This window comes from Telopea speciosissima, chromosome 8 (genome assembly GCF_018873765.1).
Source record: "Telopea speciosissima isolate NSW1024214 ecotype Mountain lineage chromosome 8, Tspe_v1, whole genome shotgun sequence".
NCBI classification, from domain to species: domain Eukaryota; kingdom Viridiplantae; phylum Streptophyta; class Magnoliopsida; order Proteales; family Proteaceae; genus Telopea; species Telopea speciosissima.
The window spans coordinates 7,268,144-7,286,501 of NC_057923.1; the positions used below are offsets into that span (position 1 = coordinate 7,268,144).

The following is an 18,358-nucleotide window of genomic DNA, read 5'->3' on the forward strand; positions in this document are numbered from 1 at the left end:
CCCCCCCTATAAACAGAACAAATTAATTGAAGTTATCATCGAGAAAAAGGGAAAAATCCCGTGATTTCTTTGTTTGAAGTTCGGAGGGCTTCTTTCTTGCAATCAAGTGGGGAAGAGGAGACCGCACGCCAGAGCTTCAAGGTGAGTTCTCTCTCCTCGAGAAAGCGTGATTTCTTTGTTGGGTTTGAAGTTCGAAGGTGAGCACACCACGAGCTTCAAGGTCTCTCTCTCTCTCTCTCTCTCGTCTCTGTTTTGTGGAGTTTTTTGATGGTTTTGCAAAGCCAACATCTGACATACACGTTACTGTTACTCTCATTTTGTCTCAGGAATTGGATTACCATCACTATAATTCGAAGAAATTAGTCAAAAAAGTATGGATTTTAGGGATTTCTTGAGCAAAATTGATTTTTAGGTATGGATTTTAGGGATTTTACTGTTGCTAGATTGATTTGTATTTTAGCTACTGTTTTATATGTAATATGATGTCTGATTTTGTATAATCTATGTTGGATTTTTATTTGGGATTTGATAGGAAGAAAGGATAGTGTTCAACGGTATTTGATGTCTGATTATGTGTGATCTGTGTTGAGATTTTGTATGACCATTTTCATTCTTGTCTTTGCCATTTTGTGCAATGTAATGTGATTTAGAAGACCAGGTTTTACCAAACATCATTTTCGTTCTGAACACGTTCTTGAAACCATTACCAAATAGCCGTTTTCATACATAGAATGACATTCCAGACTAGAAATGCCAAAGAACTGTTCTGATCAAGAACGGCCATTCTTTACTCAATTACTATATTTCCATAACAAAACAAAACACATCTTGCCCGTTGGCCCCTTCCCTTACAATTCAAAAAAATATAAACAAATGGAAATACAGTTAGGTGCCTCATCATTCCGTCTGTATAAAAGCTCGTCACAATACATTGGCAATTATTGTAAATATATATATATAACTAATTATTAAATTCCACATACTCTTGCGCGTTTCGTAGAGTTCATGAAGCCCATAAAAGAAAAGAATTTTTTTTTCCCTTATCTTTACTGTTTACACTCCATGACTACCAAGATATCCAACTCAGGGAAAGAAAGAGAGAGAGGAGCGGAAATAAAATCATAAGACTTTGGGATGGAATCACAGAGAAAAGCGCTCCTCAGAGAGAGAGAGAGAGAGAGAGAGAGAAGTTAAAAGTGAAGGTCACGAACAACGTCATCTTCGAAATCATTCCACAGAAAGAGAGAGTCTCTCTCGCTCTCTCTGCTGTGAGTGGTGAGTGGTGCTCATAGTCTCCTCCACCATTAATATCGTCGCGTGGATTTCAGCGTTTTCAAACCGCCATTCATAGGCGCGCAAAAAAGCATCTCATGAAGAAAGAAAAAAATGGTAATTCACTGGATTGATCAATCTCTACAACTCGAAGTTTGAGATTCCAATACCATACGATCTTCTCTACAGAATCGCGGTTTTGTTCTTTTTATGCAAACTCTTTTCCAGCTCGATGTCCTCGGATCCACTGTCTCTCCGGATTTAGATACGTAGGTAGGCCTCTAATTTTCCTAAAGGAAATCATCTTGTATCAGTGCCGGATGGGTGCATGGCCATTACTGTAGGGACATTTCCTGATGATTTTAGGCATTCAAAGTAGAAATTCCTCTGCTTTTTGGTCCATAAGGAAGGAACGATTTCTAAGTTTTTATTGTTGTACTTGATTCAGTATTTGATCGTTTTTCCATGTTCTACTTGTAGTTCTCCTTTCTATAAGAATATTGAGAATTGTTTTGATTGTAATGATTTTCACAATTTTTGAGGGAAATTGAGATCAAAGGTGATTGGAAAGTTAGGATCCTATGCAATTCGGTGTTTGAGACTGAGTGCTTGAGAACTTTGTTGGAGCTGCTGTTCCCGTTTTGAAAGGAACAGTTCCCTGTAAAGACGAACATTCGGAGGCCAACCGCTCCCTTAACCCCTTTATATATCATATAAAAAGCCTCCGCTTTAACATGCGGGTAGCTCTTCATAAAGGAAGAAGGAACGTGGAAAAACAACGAAGGAAACCATGCGGAATATGAAGCTCCATGACGCTCCCAAGCCTGAGACCACCAAACAGAAGGAGCGTCACATCGTTACCTGGACCCAAGAGGTTCCATCTTACTTCCTCTGTTTCATATTTCTTCTCATTTTCATTTACTTAAGCTCCTTTCTGTATCTAACATGGAATATCTCAAATGCAGGAAGATGATATTCTTCGGGAGCAAATTAGCCTCAATGGAACTGAAAAGTAAGAGTTTTGCTTCATCTATACTCTGTCTCTCTACTTACTGGTTTAAGAACAATACTCTGTTCTCTGTTTTATGGATGGTTCGAGCTCAAATCTTTGGTGGTCGCGTTCTTGAGTGCAGCTGGACGATAATTGCAGCTAAATTCAAGGATAAAACAACCAGACAATGCAGAAGAAGGTCGTTCATTCATAGGAGATATTTCATTTACCTTTGGGTCCTCGCCATTTTCTGTGACTCTGTTTATGCTGATTCCGTTATAAACAATGATTCTACAGATGGTACACTTACTTGAATTCAGAATGCAAGAAAGGAGGATGGTCACCAGAAGAAGACATGATCTTATGCGAGGTAATTGAGGCTCTAACCTTTGCTTATAGGAACTTCTATACAAGGTCACTAATATCACAGCTCATAAAAATACCTTATTCCTGTGAGTTTCAGAACTCCAGAATATGATTCTTCTCTTCTAGGGTGAGATTTCATTTCTATAAGGGTGATGCCCAAATGTGATCCATGTGTGGCAACTTTTTGCATGGAGTAACTTGTTTGGTGGGTTGACAAGGTTTTTTAACCTTTTGGGGACTCCTCCAGTGAAATGGGTTGCTCTGTTCCGTCCAACTGATTGTTCCAAATAGTTTGTAAACCATTAAACGTGGTTGTGATCTCATTGCCTAGAAATGATCTGCAGGCCCAGAAGATATTCGGTAATAGATGGACTGAAATAGCCAAGGTGGTTTCAGGAAGGTAATTAAGCCCCCTTTGTGGTATTCGATATATAATTCCTTGTTTCTTTCACTACTAACGTATTAGATGACTGACTCTGAATCTCTGCTAATGCAGAACGGATAATGCAGTGAAAAACCGATTCGCCACCTTGTGCAAGAAAAGAGCGAAATGTGAAGCCTTATCGAAGGAGAACAACATTTCATGTATAAACCCAAACAATAAGAGAGTAATACTTCAAAATGGGTTTGTAATGAGTGATTCATCTGATTCCACTCCACCCCTTAAGAAGATGAGGTACAGTGGAGAAACTTTTCCATGTGTATGTCAACAAGAAAACCATGCTTTACATATGACACTCTTAAGTTGTTATGTAGGACCCAAATCTTGGATCTGACCAAAAACTGTATCACCAAAGGAGGAACTTTGAGGGAATGCTCAGAGAATCACCCGCTGAGAGCTCCCTTTGCAGTATTGCTTCAAAACTCCCACAATGTTGGCACCTTGGCAGCTCAGCAGCAAGTCAGCAACAACACCAAAGTAGCCTTTAATGATGGTAAACCACCTCTCAAACCTGTGTTTGTATAAGTACAAAAGAAAAAGATATTTCTGTAATATACATTATAAATCTTACATGGAAGGCTGAAACATTGAACGAGAATGGACATATATGCTTTGAAAATCACAGTGAAAGAGTATAACATTAGTGGAAGACAGGTTCACCTGACCAGGCCAAAGTTTCCCCACTGTATTTTTTGTTTTTTTTTTGGGTCCATTATCCCTTCCTTTCTTGTTATCTTCTTCCTCTTAATAGAACACTATCATTTCCTTCAAGAGAAGTTAACACAATTTCCCCTTCTGATCAATGGCAGCTGAAGATAACAAGGTCCGGGGAACATTTCTTAAAAGGGATGATCCAAAGGTCACTGCTTTGATGCAGCAAGCAGAACTGCTCAGCTCGCTTGCACTGAAAGTTAACACAGATAACACCAACCAGAGTCTTGAAAATGCCTGGAAGGTGAGGAAAATAATCGTACTGGCTCAGATTTCCAAGCGGAGGTACTGGATGTAATTCTTTAGTAATGGTCTACCAACAGTCCACTACCACATCTAGTCCATGCATCACATATCTAATACAGTGGCCAGGAAATTCTAAGGCCCAAAGATCAATATATTTGACTAGGCCTTGGACCTCTTGGGCTTAGAGGTCAACAGTCCAAGCAGTCAAATGGCAAAAGTCTAAGCTAAATGAACAGGAAAATCGTGCTTGGAAGTCCCTGGACTGAGCAATTCTAAGCAGACCAACCTAGGGTTGGCTCAGGAGAAAAAGAAAAACTACAGATAGCAAAATTTTGACTGTCCAATTTAACCGATTCTGTCCAACCCAGCAAAAAGCAAGTTTGAACAAGAATACTATTGAATTATTTATCCACCCGTGTCCCCCTTTAGATAGTCCGCCATGTTAGAGCTCCTGTTTGATATACCTATTGTTTCCTCCCTTTCCTACAAGGTCGGCCCTTTAGAGGAAACGGTTTCTACATGGTATCAGAGCAGGCAGGGGTCACGGTATCGAGTCCCCTTGGGAGCGGGCAGGTGTTGAATTATTTTTCCACCCGTGTCCCCCTTTGGATAGTCCGCCGTGTTAGAGCTCCTGTTTGATATACATATTGTTTCCTCCCTTTCCTACAAGGTCGGCCTTTTAGAGGAATCGGTTTCTACAAATACCTTTTCCAAATAAACCAGGTCAAGTTTAGTTAGACAATACGGATATATGACACTGTTTGTCTGAATTTGAAATACTAACATATGAAACATAATAAGATTATATAGGTTAAAATATGGGTATTATCTTGATAAGAGTTTTGTCATTTGACCATCAGGTTTTGAGTTCAAATATACTCAATAACAATAGTTTGTACAATAAATTATATAAATACGATATTTGAGGAAAACCATGTCAGATATGGACATCCCACAATGAAACCAGGGTCAGACATGGGTATTTGTCCTTGTTTGCAATCTGTATTAGAAACCGGTCCGGATTGGACAAATAGGCAACCAGCCATACATGATGCATCATTTGACCTGGACCAAGATTAGTCAGATTAGGGAAGGTAATGAATAGGTTAAATGAGAACCATGTCCCAGCCAGCCCCCTCAAGACTAGGTTACAGTTTGGATTGGACTTTAAAAAAATAAAACAATGGGCCACACCCTGCCAGACTTCATGTCAGCCTGCAGAGGCCCTGATGCAGTACAGGTATGCACATAGGAGGAAGAAGGGAGGCTAGCAGACCATGGTTAAGTTCCTAGGCCAGAACCAGGCCCATAACAGTGGCCACAGTTCTGGTTCTGGTCCTTAAGGTCAGGCTGTGTGGACCAAACTTGGGTCTCGCATGGCCTAGTGTAGGTCCCATGAGGACAGATGGCATGGGAAAGAATGGGAGCAGCCAAGATCTTTTTGGAGTTACTAATTACTTGGTTTCTGTTTTCAGGTAATAGCTACTTAGTGAATATATTAAGCTAAGTAGGAGTTTCTATTTTGGATTACTCTATATCTATTGTAATTGTTTTCTTTTTTTTATTTGCTTTGCAGCCAAGCTACTCCCCACGCTCAAGGGCGTTTCTTTTCCTTGTAATGCTCCATTGCTTATTATAAATAAAGAGGTAGGGCTACTACAGCCCACGATTTTGGTTGTTTGATAATTCTTGCGCCATGAGAGGATGTGCTGTGGTGAATCAGTCACAGCCAAGGTGGTGAAGCCTTGGAGGGAGGGTGGTGGAGCCCAACCACAGGCCATAGGTGGTGACGCCTATTGGTCATGTCTTCTTCTTCCTTTCTTCCTCTTCTCCTTGTTCTTTCTTCCATTGATTCTGTCAGATTTTTTCCAGAAGGTGAATCACTTCTACCGAGGCCATCCTCTAAGTGTTCTCTCACTTTTATTTTGAATATTTTTTATTATTCTACCATTCCTATTTTCCATAAAAGTTTCTGCAGGTTTCCAGTAAAGAACCATCCCCCACAGTTTCTGTTTCTTTACTTTCTTTTCCTATTTTAGTTGTCATCTAACATCCCTCGATTCCTAGGGTTGCTAGCTTTCTTCTCTGTCTTTTCCATCCATCCCCTATTGTTCTAACAATTTTTTTGTCACTATTTACATACTGATCTGCAGGTCAGAGTTCTCTGTTCTGTTGTTTTTTCTAATTCTGGCTGCAGGGATTCAAACTGACATTCTAGTCAATCCAGACCTTGGATCGACCTCATCTTTTGATATAGCCTTCTTCCCTGCTAGTACTATATCTGATCATAATTTGAGGATCATCAGACCCATCTGACCGTTGAATCCTGGATTATTTGACTTTCTCTATTCTGCCATATTGTGTACTTACTTGGATTGCTGTGTTTCTGTCCTGTGGGTATTGTGTTCTATAATCTTATCTTATCCACCCAAGAGCATATCAGGCCCTGTCCTGTTGCCTTATGAAATGGGTAAGCCCCCCATATCTGTTTCATGGGGTGGAGTGGGTCCTGGTTGAGCAATGTTTTAAATGGGTCGGGTCGAATATTGGATAAACTCCACCCCCATTGCTGCCCCTGGTCAGAACTTTTGCAAATTCCCTGCCCAACACCCAGTCCAACTATTCCACTAGGACACAGTTAAAAATCAACCTGTTAACTCTAATCATCATACCTAATACATTTACACCATCAATAACCTGAGTTGATTTCAGGGAAATTTGCAAAAAGGTGGCAATGATCAATTGATCATTACGTAGGTTGACTTGATTATGATATCTTCAAGCTAGAAATATAGAATGACCAAAACAACCCATAGATCTATGTGCCACATGTGTTGGTAGGCTGTTGGTCGAGTGTTCTCAGGGTCTGTGGAATGAGTATCTTAGTTTTGCAGTTTCCTTGTAAAGAACATCAACAAGATGGAACCAGAATTTGCAAGTTCCCTAATATCATTTTTTAATTTTCAGGAACTGCAAGATTTCTTAAACCAAAACAAAGATAGCAATCTGCTAAACTACAGAATCTCAGAAACGGATTTTCTACTCGATGATTACAGAGACTTGGCAGGGGAATTAGCCCGCGGTAATATGGGAAGTCAACCATCATGGAGGTAGTAATAGCATAAAAATATGCTGATGTAAGTAGCTTATGACAATTTATGAGGTCTAACTGGTTTCAATTATGTAGGCAACACGATTTATATGAGGAGTCTCCAGGCAGTTCTGGATACAGCACAGGATCAACTCTCCAGTCCCATACAGCAGCTGATAAAACAGAACATCAAGCTGAAGTATGTTCACTGCACCAGGATAATATTTGTACGCAACAGATAGCTCATACAAGAGAAGTACAGAATGATCTTAGTGGTTGTGATGATGGGATTTCTATAAGCAATACTCAAGGTAATCAAATATCACATACCTATGAATTTGTTTATTATTCTGATCCTCTGTTGGATTTCACAAGAGGTTATCTGGTTTGTTATGGAAAAGTTAAATCTATCCCATTGCAGCAGAAATCTTCCTCTCTCATGAAGACTCAAAAGAAAACGGAGTCATGCATGTCTTGTCAAACACAGAGTTCAGTTCCCCTCTCCAAGTAACTCCACTGTTCCGATCATTGGCACCAGAGATCCTGAGCCCCAAATTCTCAGAAAGTGTAAGTTTTTTGGATACCAAGTCTTCTAACCATCATGTTATCAGCTTTCTAGGGTTATGATCTCTAATAAAATATTTACAAACTAGGTCCATGTTACAATTCCTGCCCACTTAAAAGTGGTGAGGAGAAAAAGAGAAAACCTGATAGTTTACTTTTATAATAACATCACTAAACAGTCCATGCATCTTCATGCTATGAAGCTTCATTGCATGGCATGAGACTTGATAGGAGAAACGAACAACACAGAATCTCAAGAAATGTAGTCAGTGTTATAGAAAGCAAAACCTTCACTAGAAGCTCCATTAATGTTGATACCTAGCCATGAGAGTTTTTGAAATTGTGTGGCCCTATACAAATTTAGAGTCACCTAATGTTTTGTGGCCACATAATTCAAAATAAAGTTCTCAGAGAACTAGAACTAAAAAAGATAATCTTGTGAACCTGTTTAAATTAAGAATTTATTTATTATGTTTAACAGTGTGAAATTTCAAACCCCCCCTCCCCCACGAAAAAGAAGAAAGAGGATTTTAAACAACTTATGAAGCTGTATTAATGTTGATACCTAATAGACGTTGATGATTTGAAAGCTTATGACCTGCTATGAACTTTTCCATCTACTTTGCCAATATTTCGAGAGGTTCTACAGCCTCACCTCACTACTTGTCTTTTAAGACACTGCAAATAAGTGGAATTTTTTTCCATTAATGTTAGAACGCCATGATTTCAAGGTTAAAATTTTTCCTTCTAATATTAGAATTATGATGCAAGACTGACTATGTTTTTGAACACATTATGCAGGAGAGGAACTTCCTACTGAAGACACTTGGTTTGGGTTCCCCACCTCCTCACCATAGCACCAACCCATCCCAACCACCTCCTTGCAGAAGGGCACTCCTCCATAGTCTCTGACCAACTGCTCCAAATTTCATAGTGAATTTGTGCCCTAGACTATTCTCAGAATTTTAGCATGTCATGAGGTTTTGACTTCATTCTTCTACTTCCCAGTTCCATTTCATTACACTTCAAAAGTGTGCTTGAGAATGTGCTAGTACATCCTCTATGCATCCCAACATACCTGCCCAAGCTTACAGTTACACTAGCAGAGTTCAAAACTTGCATTGAACTTTCCCATTGTTTGTTGAGTTGCACCATTTTTCCGTTCTTTCTTCTCAAAAGATGTGATCTGGTCATTGTTTTCAGCCCCAGTTTTTGGTATTTAATTTGTCATTTGTACAGAATCTGCAGTACAAAACCCTAGCTCCTTTCAGAGTGTAATTAAACGTCGGCAGTTTGGCATCTCTCATATAAATAGCAGGAAAAAAAGAAGAGCTAAGAAGGATCAACCAGTTGTACGGGATACCTATAGATTTGATTTTGGTGTGGATAGGGTATAGAATAAGAGTTTTGTTCTTTTTGAGTTTTCCTTACGGATGTAATGTATTGAATGTAAACCTTCAAAGGTTTGAGAGCATAATGTGTTATGGGCTTTGTATGTTCAAATGTTTTTCTGTTATCTGTCTTCTATTTCTGGGATTCTATTTCATGAGTAGGGAAACAAATATGAACCAAAAAAGAAAATCGGAGAAAGAAAACACTGAGAAATCACGAAGTAAAATGAATGAAATAACAGAATACCTAAATTGAGAAAAAGGAAAATTACCAGCAGAAATGTATTATGAATTTCTCTCTTCCATCTTCGAAGAAGAAAGAAACAAATAGGAGAAAGAGAAGGGAAAGGTGGTTAGTTCACTTACAGCTACTGTGGACTTACGACCATGGTTTTGTTGGGAAATCTCTATCTCCATCTCACCCTTCCTTCCCGCTGTTTTCCTTGCGGTGATTGCTAATGGAGAACAGTTCTGAGAAATCTGCAATTAAGGTTCGATCATTCAAGGAAGGAAGGCGACCAGTGTCATTATGAAGAACACAAAAGCTTTAGGTGAAAAGTTCGAGTTTTCATTTTAATGGTGGAGTCCTGGGAGGGAAGCCAACACAAAATAAAGCGCATTCTCGGGTAAAGTTTTAACAACATGGAACAAGTTACTACTAATTTTTTGCCATTTTTTTTTGTGGAAATTACATTCCCCTCCCTGTACTTTGCCTAAATGTCACTCCCCTCCCCTACATATTGACTATTGAAACTCCCCTCTCGTAAGTTTAAAAGATTCTGTCATTTTAATCTATTCCATGAAAAAACATTATTAAGTGATGACATCAGCCTTAATATATTTATTTAAACTCAAAATGCCCTTCTGTAGTGTGATGTTCCAATATGTTCTTCTTCGTTCATTTGAACACTCTCTTCTCCATTATAATCAGACCTTGGAAGCACTCTCCGGTGAGAATCTTCCTTATCCAAACATCCCTCGTCTCCGACGACCTACGAGCTTAACATCCCTTATTTTGTACTCTCTTTGGCAACCTACGAGCTTCGGAAGTTGCCTGTGGTGCTTTGTGTCCCCCCTGCGAGCTACAAATCGTTTAAGTTGAGGTGAAGATCTTGATCTCTAGCCAAAAACCCTAGGAGCTAAGAAGGTTGGCAAAGCTTATTGAGGGTCATTGTTATCCACAAAAAATGATAAACAACATAAATTAGAATTTGATCAATAAAGGAACCTGGTTAATGGAAGGGAAAGAAAGATGGATCGGCTTGTGCAATCCCAAAAAAAGGAACCTGGATGTGATCTCTTGGTCCTCTTCCTATTCTCTGCAGGATTGGAGGAGTCCACGTGGCACACAATGGAAGCCGCACTGCCACTACACCGCCAAATCTTGCACTGTAGAGGATCTTTATCCATTATTTAGTCCTTATTACTGATGGGAGCTTTAAGAAGGAGCTTTAAGAAGGAAACAAACGAGATTGGTTGGGCATCAATTTTATCCTAAGAACATAAGGATTATATTTTTTTGGGAAAATTTCTTAGATCCAGGAGATTAAAAAAATAATTACAAGATAAGTATGTTTAAAATTTGTTTTACATCCACCAATAAAGATTTTGAAAAGATTTACCTAAGTTCCAAATTAGTTACGGCTCATCCCACCCAATAATAAAATCGAATTAAACTTACTAAAATACCCTTTGACGTCACTTGTATAAAAAATTTTAAGATTAAAGATAAGACTAATCGATAAACTCATATCAATTGCATAACTGCCGGTTTCCTCTTTGTTTAGTTTGACGGGAAACTTGCAGAGAATAGTAGAAGTCTTGTTGGCCAGTGCTTCTCTCTATCTCGTTATCCCACTGGAGGATCCTCTAGTGGTTACCACATGCAGACCCGGTGAATATTGGCTCTCTCTCTTTTTCTCTTATCAAAAGTTTAAGTGAGTCGCGGTGGATACCAACTCAAAGAGAAATAATTTACAGGGTGTTTAGTATCATCGATTTCTTACGAGAAAACGACCTGATTGTTGAAGCCTACACGGGGATTTATACAGTTGGGAGTAGAAACCGTACAGAATAAAACTATGCAGCATGTCATGGGTGCAAGGAGTTCTCCTTAAGAAGGAAAACTCTTTTAACTTCTGTAGTTGTGAGTTGTAACCTTCTTGCTCCAGGATGTGGATGTGAAAGCAGAATGAGAACATCCTCCGGCAATCCAACTCAGTTGCGGATTGCCTAGCTTCTTTCGGGGCCTCTGTTCAAGATGACTTTGTTTGGTTCCAAACTCCCCCCCACTGTTTAAACTTGCTTTTGTACTATGACTCTTCTGGAACCTTGTTCCATCGTTAATAAATTTATTTTATCAAAAAAATTGAAAGCAGAATGAGTAAAAGTAAAGTTACTTAGAACAATAAGTTATTTAATGAGAGAGAGAGAGAGAGTTTAATACAAAGCCACGATAAACTGAAATGAGTTTATCGCCAATCGGTTAATCTAATAAGCTTATCTTTAATCTTAAAATTTTTTAAAAAAATGAAATTAAAGTGCATTTTAGTAAGTTTAATTTTATTTTAATGTTGGGCAGGACGTGTCGTAAGTCGTAACTAATTTGGCGTTTAGGTAAATCTTTTCAAAATCTTTATTTATGAATGTAAAATAAATTTTAAACGTACTTATCGTATAATTATTTTTTTAATCTCGTAGATCTAAGAAATTTTCTTTTTTTTTTTCGAAAAAATTACACTGCCACCCCCTGAGATTTATATTAAATACAGAACAACCCCCTGTATTTCTAAATTATACAACCACACCCCCTGAATTCTCACTCCATTAGTTAGGTGTTACAATATTGGTTAAATTTACCTTCAAATGATTAATAGTCTAATATACCCCTTTAGGGTGAACTTACCATTTTGCCCTTAGGGCATCATCCCTAACTTCACAACCCCCTCTTCCCCTGTTACTCGAATCAGGGTGGTTTCATCCTCTTCAGCATCGCTTCTGTACCTTTCAATGAACTATCCATCCGCATGGCTCGTGAACTCTTGCAACACAACCCATTGAAGGAAATTCATCTTCTCAATGGGTCTCGATGTTTGCAAAATTAAAAAAAGAAAAAATGTCTGCAAACTGAAGATGCTTTTTAGCTTTTTATCAACTGCGATGGCTTAATGCTCAGTGATTGGAAGGAATTTACACTCAGTGGAGTAATGTTTTGGAAGACTGGGACTTTCCCTAATAATGCTTTGAAAGCCCTCTTCTCCAAATGCATAAAATGGAAAATTAGATCAAACCAAACTTTAAAATGGTAATTAAAAAAGAAATTGAGGCTTCCATTCTTTTCTACATCGTGTCACATTTCGTTTCCAACAGTGTAGAACTAGGTTCCAACATTTTTGGAAGAAAAGAGCTTGTATCCATCCCCATTATATCCTCAACACAAGGCACTGGTGGCGGAAGTTTTCACTTTTCATCATGTCAATATCTGGGCACAACTTCATGGTGTGCCATTGGAATTCCATTCTATGAATAGTTTCTGCCACCTTGCAACCAAGATTGGTCGGTCCTCCAAAGCAAATCATAGAGATTCAATCTTCCACAGATGGGCAATGGAAGATTTACCATCAACATATGCAAGGATAGATTGAAATATAGTTTTCACACCAAATAGGTTACAAGGTGTACAAAAACTTAGAAACTAAACAGGGATCTTTATCCCCTGTGATTCCCTGCCCCCGTACAATTCATGCAATCCCTCTCATAGGGGGCAGAAATGACCACTCTACCCCCTGCCCGAACACACTGTCCAAGTGGGATCCACTCCCCCCTCTTATTAGAGGCACCAGGGAACTGTACCGGACAGGGAATCACAGGAGATATTTTTCCAACTAAACTGTTATTTGTCTATCACAATGTTCTTTCTTCTTTCTTTGAAATACATTTTTTCACTTTAAATTTATCATCATCCATGTATCATTTTCAAGAGTATTGAATACACAAATCCATATTTTTGAAAATGGAGATAAAGAAAGGGGAAAAAGTTGTGCACAATGCCAGATCAAAAATGAATTTCACACTCCTCACTTATCATTGTTCATGTGAGAAGATGAAATGTCATAAATGCCCCTCTCCTTTTGTCAAATTCCAAAAGGTTTAGGTTTCCTCATTCGCCTAAAACTGCATTCAGGCAATATAGGGAGCCCTCTCCCTAAAGAAAGAGACGAGGAAGGGCTGTTTTTTCATTTCTAATAAGGGAAAGTCATTCCGAACAAGCGGCATGCTCTACTAGCCTACTCCCATAATTTTTCATTAATTCTTTTGACAAGAGAAAAATGAATAGAACAATTTTAATTGTAAGGGGCATATGCTATACCCACTTGCTCTAAAACTCTCTCTCTCAAAAATATTGAGAAAAAAATCACTTACTTTAAATCCATACAAAATTCAAAAAGCATACACTGATATCATTCTACTTACAGAACTTTTTTTTTTGGGTAAATACTTACAGAGATGAGATGGAGAGAAAGGAAGAGGGAATCAAAATCTTATTCTTTTAAACAATGAGTCTTCTCCTGCCCATAAATCTGGAAAATGTATCCAATACATTTTGAGCTCTAATCTCCATGTTTCCAAAACATAATCAGTCCTTTGGATATGACTTACTTATTCCACCTTTGTAGTCCCATTTTGTCTCGTAGATTCATGTAGCCGACCGCATTAAGTTGGAATAAGACTAAGATGATGTTGTTGTTGCTGAACCCCCCGTACTAGCATTAGTTGAATTATCATCTGGTGGACTAATTGTAATCCAAAGCAAAGAGACAGTAATGGCCACAAGCCCTGACCAAACATATATAATTGTAGGCATCCTACCTTTTCTGCCCATCAACCCTTTGCAAAAAGGCCACATGTGACATAACACCCATGCACTAAAGAAGACTCCACCAATGAGCTTGTTCCATTGTGGAAGCACACTGTAGAGAGTCCTTGTAGATGCAATAAAAATAGCTACAAGGTTAACTACAATTATGGTGAGTGGCATTATGAAGAGACTGGTCCATTTCACAACATATAGGTCAGCATATATGTCTTCTTCATCTTCTGCTGTTGACTTAGATGTCAAGGTGAATGAAATCTCAATTCCTGCAAGTACCTTAAGGAGACCTTGTAGTACAGCAGCTAGATGTGCACTTGAGCCACCAATGACCCAAAACTGTTCATTACGCCACCAATCTTCAAGAGAAACCCCGGACCATTTGACTTCAAGAAGGGCTAGACAGCAGAGTGTGATGGTGATGGCGAGAAGGTATAAAAGAAAGGCAACATTAAGGGTTTCGACGATAAAGTGTCCAGAGAAGAGAGAGAGTGCAGGAATAAAGCAATAGACAACAAGGAAGATGGAAGTAAAAGGATAAACTCCGACATTGAAGTACGCAACACGTTGTAAGAACTTAAGACGTGGGCTAGCAAGGATGGGATTGTTTCTTGAGAAGAAGATCTCCACTGATCCTGTAGCCCATCGAAGGACTTGGTGTAATCGATCAGTGAGATTGATGGGTGCAGTTCCACGAAAAGCATCGCGTTTTGTGACACAGTAAACTGATCGCCACCCACGATTATGCATTCGGTATCCAGTCACCACGTCTTCTGTCACTGATCCATAAATCCAACCAATCCTATCACCCCATTCGGTGTTGTCCTCGTACCTACGTTGTGTTCATGAAAACAAGATATGAAATAGACGTAACAGACCCACACCCAATAGACAGTAAAATCCATATTAGGAACTGATCCAAAAACTCCTATATTACAAAAAACACCAATAGCAAATGTCAAACACTAAAAATTTACCAGCATGAGATGACAGCAACAGCTTCAGCAACAGTTTGTGCATCAAGTGGTGGACGTGGCACAAGCAAAGCACCGGGAGGCCTTCCATTTTTCACACTAAAGTGATCAGCAAGTGGACGCCCTTGAAATTCAGCAACAGCTATAGAGTCAGTGAAAATAGTAGAATTCCCAAACTTCTTAGGCAAGTTTAGGTCTGGATGTGCTGTTAGTGGCTGTGAATCTGATTCTTCCTCCTCTGATTGCAGCTGAATTTGTGCGGCTGGACTCTTGTGCTGTCCAAACATACCTGTGAGAGAGAGACAGAGAGAATTTGCTCAAATGCATTGTGGGTTTTTTTTTTGTTCTTGTATTTGATTTATGGGAACAATGGGAGTACAGACGGAAACATCAATAGGAACAAAATTTCCACCTTTCCTGAGAGGTGGAGTTGTCATTTCCCCATTCTGTGTGTGTGTGTGGGCGCAGGGGCTACAATGCTCCCGATTTGAGTCCATTTTCCCTTGATTTATATATTCATAAAAGGGAAGCAGTTTTTTTTATCTATGCCAGCACTCACATGTGTCTATCTTTCTCTTCTTTAAAACAAAAAGGCAGATGTGTCTTTTCACATAAGAATAAGAGAGAGAAATTTATGGGAATGTTGATGTGGGCCACACTGCTGGACAGAGATCTTTTTCCCTTTATAAAATGGAAGAAAAGAACACACCTGAATACTCATTAGCTCGGGGAGGATGAAACCCATAAAGCGCAAATCGTCGAAATAGACAACCAGTCCCAACATAAACTGGACCTTGGAGACCGTCTAGGGCTCGCATGTTCCCATCAAAGAAAACCGTATTATGATTTGCGTATCGATCCGACGGATCAATCCCTTCGAATCGTTGTGGGAATTGGATGTAGCAGATACGATCTCCTCCACGGTCCATCATGAAACACATCCCCTCACGTAATGCGAGTGAGTTATAGAAGTAATGGTCACAATCAAGATTCAAAATGAATGGACCGTTGGATAGGATTGCTGAGGCTCTAACCATGGCATTCATGGCTCCAGCCTTCTTGTTATGATCATATCCTTTCCTCTTCTCACGTGACACGTAAGCAAACATTGGGACCCGCACGTCAACCCCAGTGAAGTCTAGGGTCTTCTCATCTGGGTGACCATACACTGGATCAGGCTCAGGAACCTTACTCATAACCTGTATGATCCCAGCGTGATCTCCTTTTTTATGATCTGGTGCAGGATCAAACCACGTGCCCGGCCAGTGGGTCCCATCGGCCATCCACGTGGCCTTCTGGATATCCACGGCGCCTTCCGCTGGAACTTCACCCCCATTATGATCACGTGCTTCTTGTCTCGCCTTACGTTGTTCTCTCTTGTTGTACGTTTCACATCGTTTCTTGATCACATCAGGTAAACCGTTGATGCGAACCTTGAACTCGTCATACTCACGCTTGATCCAACGACGGTCCTTGACGAAATCTGGTCGTTTCTTGTTCTTTGTGGGGTCTCTCTTGATGTTAAAGTAGCTGTCAGGGTTACGTGGTTCGATATTATGCTTTCGACAGAATGGGACCCATAGATGTGCGAAGTTTACAGCTTCTGCCATGGCTTCGAAGGTGAGGATGGCTGCTCCATCGTCAGATATATAAGCAGAGACCTTGTCAACAGGATAATCAACGGCTAGGATTGAGAGCATTGTGTTGGCTGTGACGAGTGGGGGTTCTTTATCTGGGTCGGCGGTGGAGACGAAGACATCTACACCAGGGAGGTCAGACCGGCCGTGTGGGTTATTTGGGGAAGGGGTTTCGAATTTGTCACGAAGAGCAGCAAGGTCGGTAGACCGGTTAATCGGGTTGAGCTTAGGGAGCTGATCCAGAAGCCATGAAAAAGCGAACCACATCTCACACGCAATTGACATACCCCAAAGCCACATTGCGTCTGAGTTCGGGTTTCGAACCCGCCAAGTACAGAAAAGCCCGAGTGCAATCAGGCGCAACACCACTAAGAACCTGTAAGGGCTGAGAATAGAAGAGGGAATATGAATCTTCCTTGTTAACGGTTTCCATGGCTTATCGATGAAATCAGAAACGTTCACACCTCCATCGGGCCCACCATAGTCATCAGGATCTGTCCATACAACATTCCCTATACCGTACGTTCCCTTAGTCTCGAACAACCAACGGTTATGATCAAAGTCTCCTGTTTGACTCCTCAACAGCATCGATTTGCTCGATTTCATCACCGACATCCTCCGGTCCATCTTTGCCTCTCCTCCGTTACTATTCCCATCACCGACCCTTCTTGTAATTCCAACCCGTGAACCCGGTCCGGAGGGAGATGGACCAGAAGCCGAGCCGGCACCCATGGGTTGGTTATCAGGGGTTGGAGGCATGAGAACCGTGTAATCGATATAGTCGCTTGAACCACTAAATTCTCCCGGAATATCCAAATCCTCGTCTCTTGACAGGCTGACGACTCTTCCGGAAGATGTTCGTCGGGCGAATTTCACGGCCGTCGGCGGCCGGCTGGAGGAGGAGGAAGATAATTTTGTGGGGCTGTTGGAAGATGCCATTTCTCGATGTTTGATGAACAAACAGACCCTTTTGTTTATTGTTTGCCCTTCGAGAATCGAGAGAGAGAGAGAGGATCACCTACAGATATCCATTGGGTGTCTGATTCCATGAGAGAGAGATTAGAATGGGAAGTAGTTCCCAGAAGACAAACGGAGATGGAAATGGAGATGAAAACAAGGAACAACAGGGAGTTTAAGGGGTGAGCAGCGGAGTTTGTGGGATTTGTGGGTTTGGGAGGTAATGGAGAGAAGAACCTCTCCATGGGAGGGAGCGAGAATATGGTTGGTTGAGAAAGCAGAAGAGAGTCCGAGAGAAGCGGGGAGAGTGTATTGGGTTTCTAATTTTGGATTGGTGGGGAGTGGATTTCGGTGATAATCAAAGCGCCCATTTTGGCGTTGGATCTACAGTGGAGAGAGACGGTATGGGTTTTTTTTTTAGAGCCTGTAAATCGGAAGTCGAAACACAAAAATCGCCGCTAGTTATTAAATTCCGCATACTCTTGCGCGTTTCGTCGAGTTGATGAAGCCCATAAAAGAAAAGAATGTTTTTTTCCTTATCTTTACTATTTACACTCCATGACTACCAAGATATCGAACTCAGGGAAAGAAAGAGAGAGAGAGAGGAGCGGAAATAAAATCATAAGACTTTGGGATGGATGGAATCACAGAGAAAAGCACTGCTCAGAGAGAGAGAGAGAGAGAGAGAGAGAGAGAAGTTAAAAGTGAAGGTCACGAACAACGTCATCTCCGAAATCATTCCACAGAAAGAGAGAGTCTGTCTCTCTCTCTCTGCTGTGAGTGGTGAGTGGTGCTCATAGTCTCCTCCACCATTAATATCGTCGCGTGGATTTCAGCGTTTTCAAA

General features: G+C 40.3%; 2 protein-coding genes and 1 long non-coding RNA gene across 3 annotated transcripts; 1 reads left to right on the top strand and 2 right to left on the bottom strand.

Annotated features, from left to right (window-relative positions):
- Positions 1-1,710: 1,710 nt before the first annotated feature.
- Positions 1,711-9,103, top strand: LOC122671821 (transcription factor MYB124-like). Its single transcript, XM_043869269.1, has 12 exons — positions 1,711-2,146; positions 2,238-2,284; positions 2,406-2,462; positions 2,561-2,633; positions 2,974-3,029; positions 3,126-3,305; positions 3,386-3,564; positions 3,881-4,026; positions 6,996-7,138; positions 7,216-7,430; positions 7,541-7,686; positions 8,485-9,103. Exons 1-12 carry the CDS (start codon positions 2,063-2,065, stop codon positions 8,593-8,595), a joined length of 1,437 nt encoding a protein of 478 aa, XP_043725204.1. The 5' UTR covers positions 1,711-2,062; the 3' UTR covers positions 8,596-9,103.
- Positions 3,190-9,697, bottom strand: LOC122671825. Its single transcript, XR_006334396.1, has 2 exons — positions 9,441-9,697; positions 3,190-3,582 (listed from the first exon to the last, which is right to left on the bottom strand). It is a non-coding gene; the product is annotated as an uncharacterized LOC122671825 (long non-coding RNA).
- A 4,106-nt stretch (positions 9,698-13,803) lies between these two features.
- LOC122671243 (cellulose synthase-like protein D1) lies at positions 13,804-17,498 on the bottom strand. Its single transcript, XM_043868364.1, has 3 exons — positions 15,628-17,498; positions 14,922-15,207; positions 13,804-14,776 (listed from the first exon to the last, which is right to left on the bottom strand). The coding sequence occupies exons 1-3, from the start codon at positions 17,492-17,494 to the stop codon at positions 13,804-13,806; spliced, it is 3,126 nt and encodes a 1,041-aa protein (XP_043724299.1). The 5' UTR covers positions 17,495-17,498.
- Between the last annotated feature and the right edge of the window lie 860 nt (positions 17,499-18,358).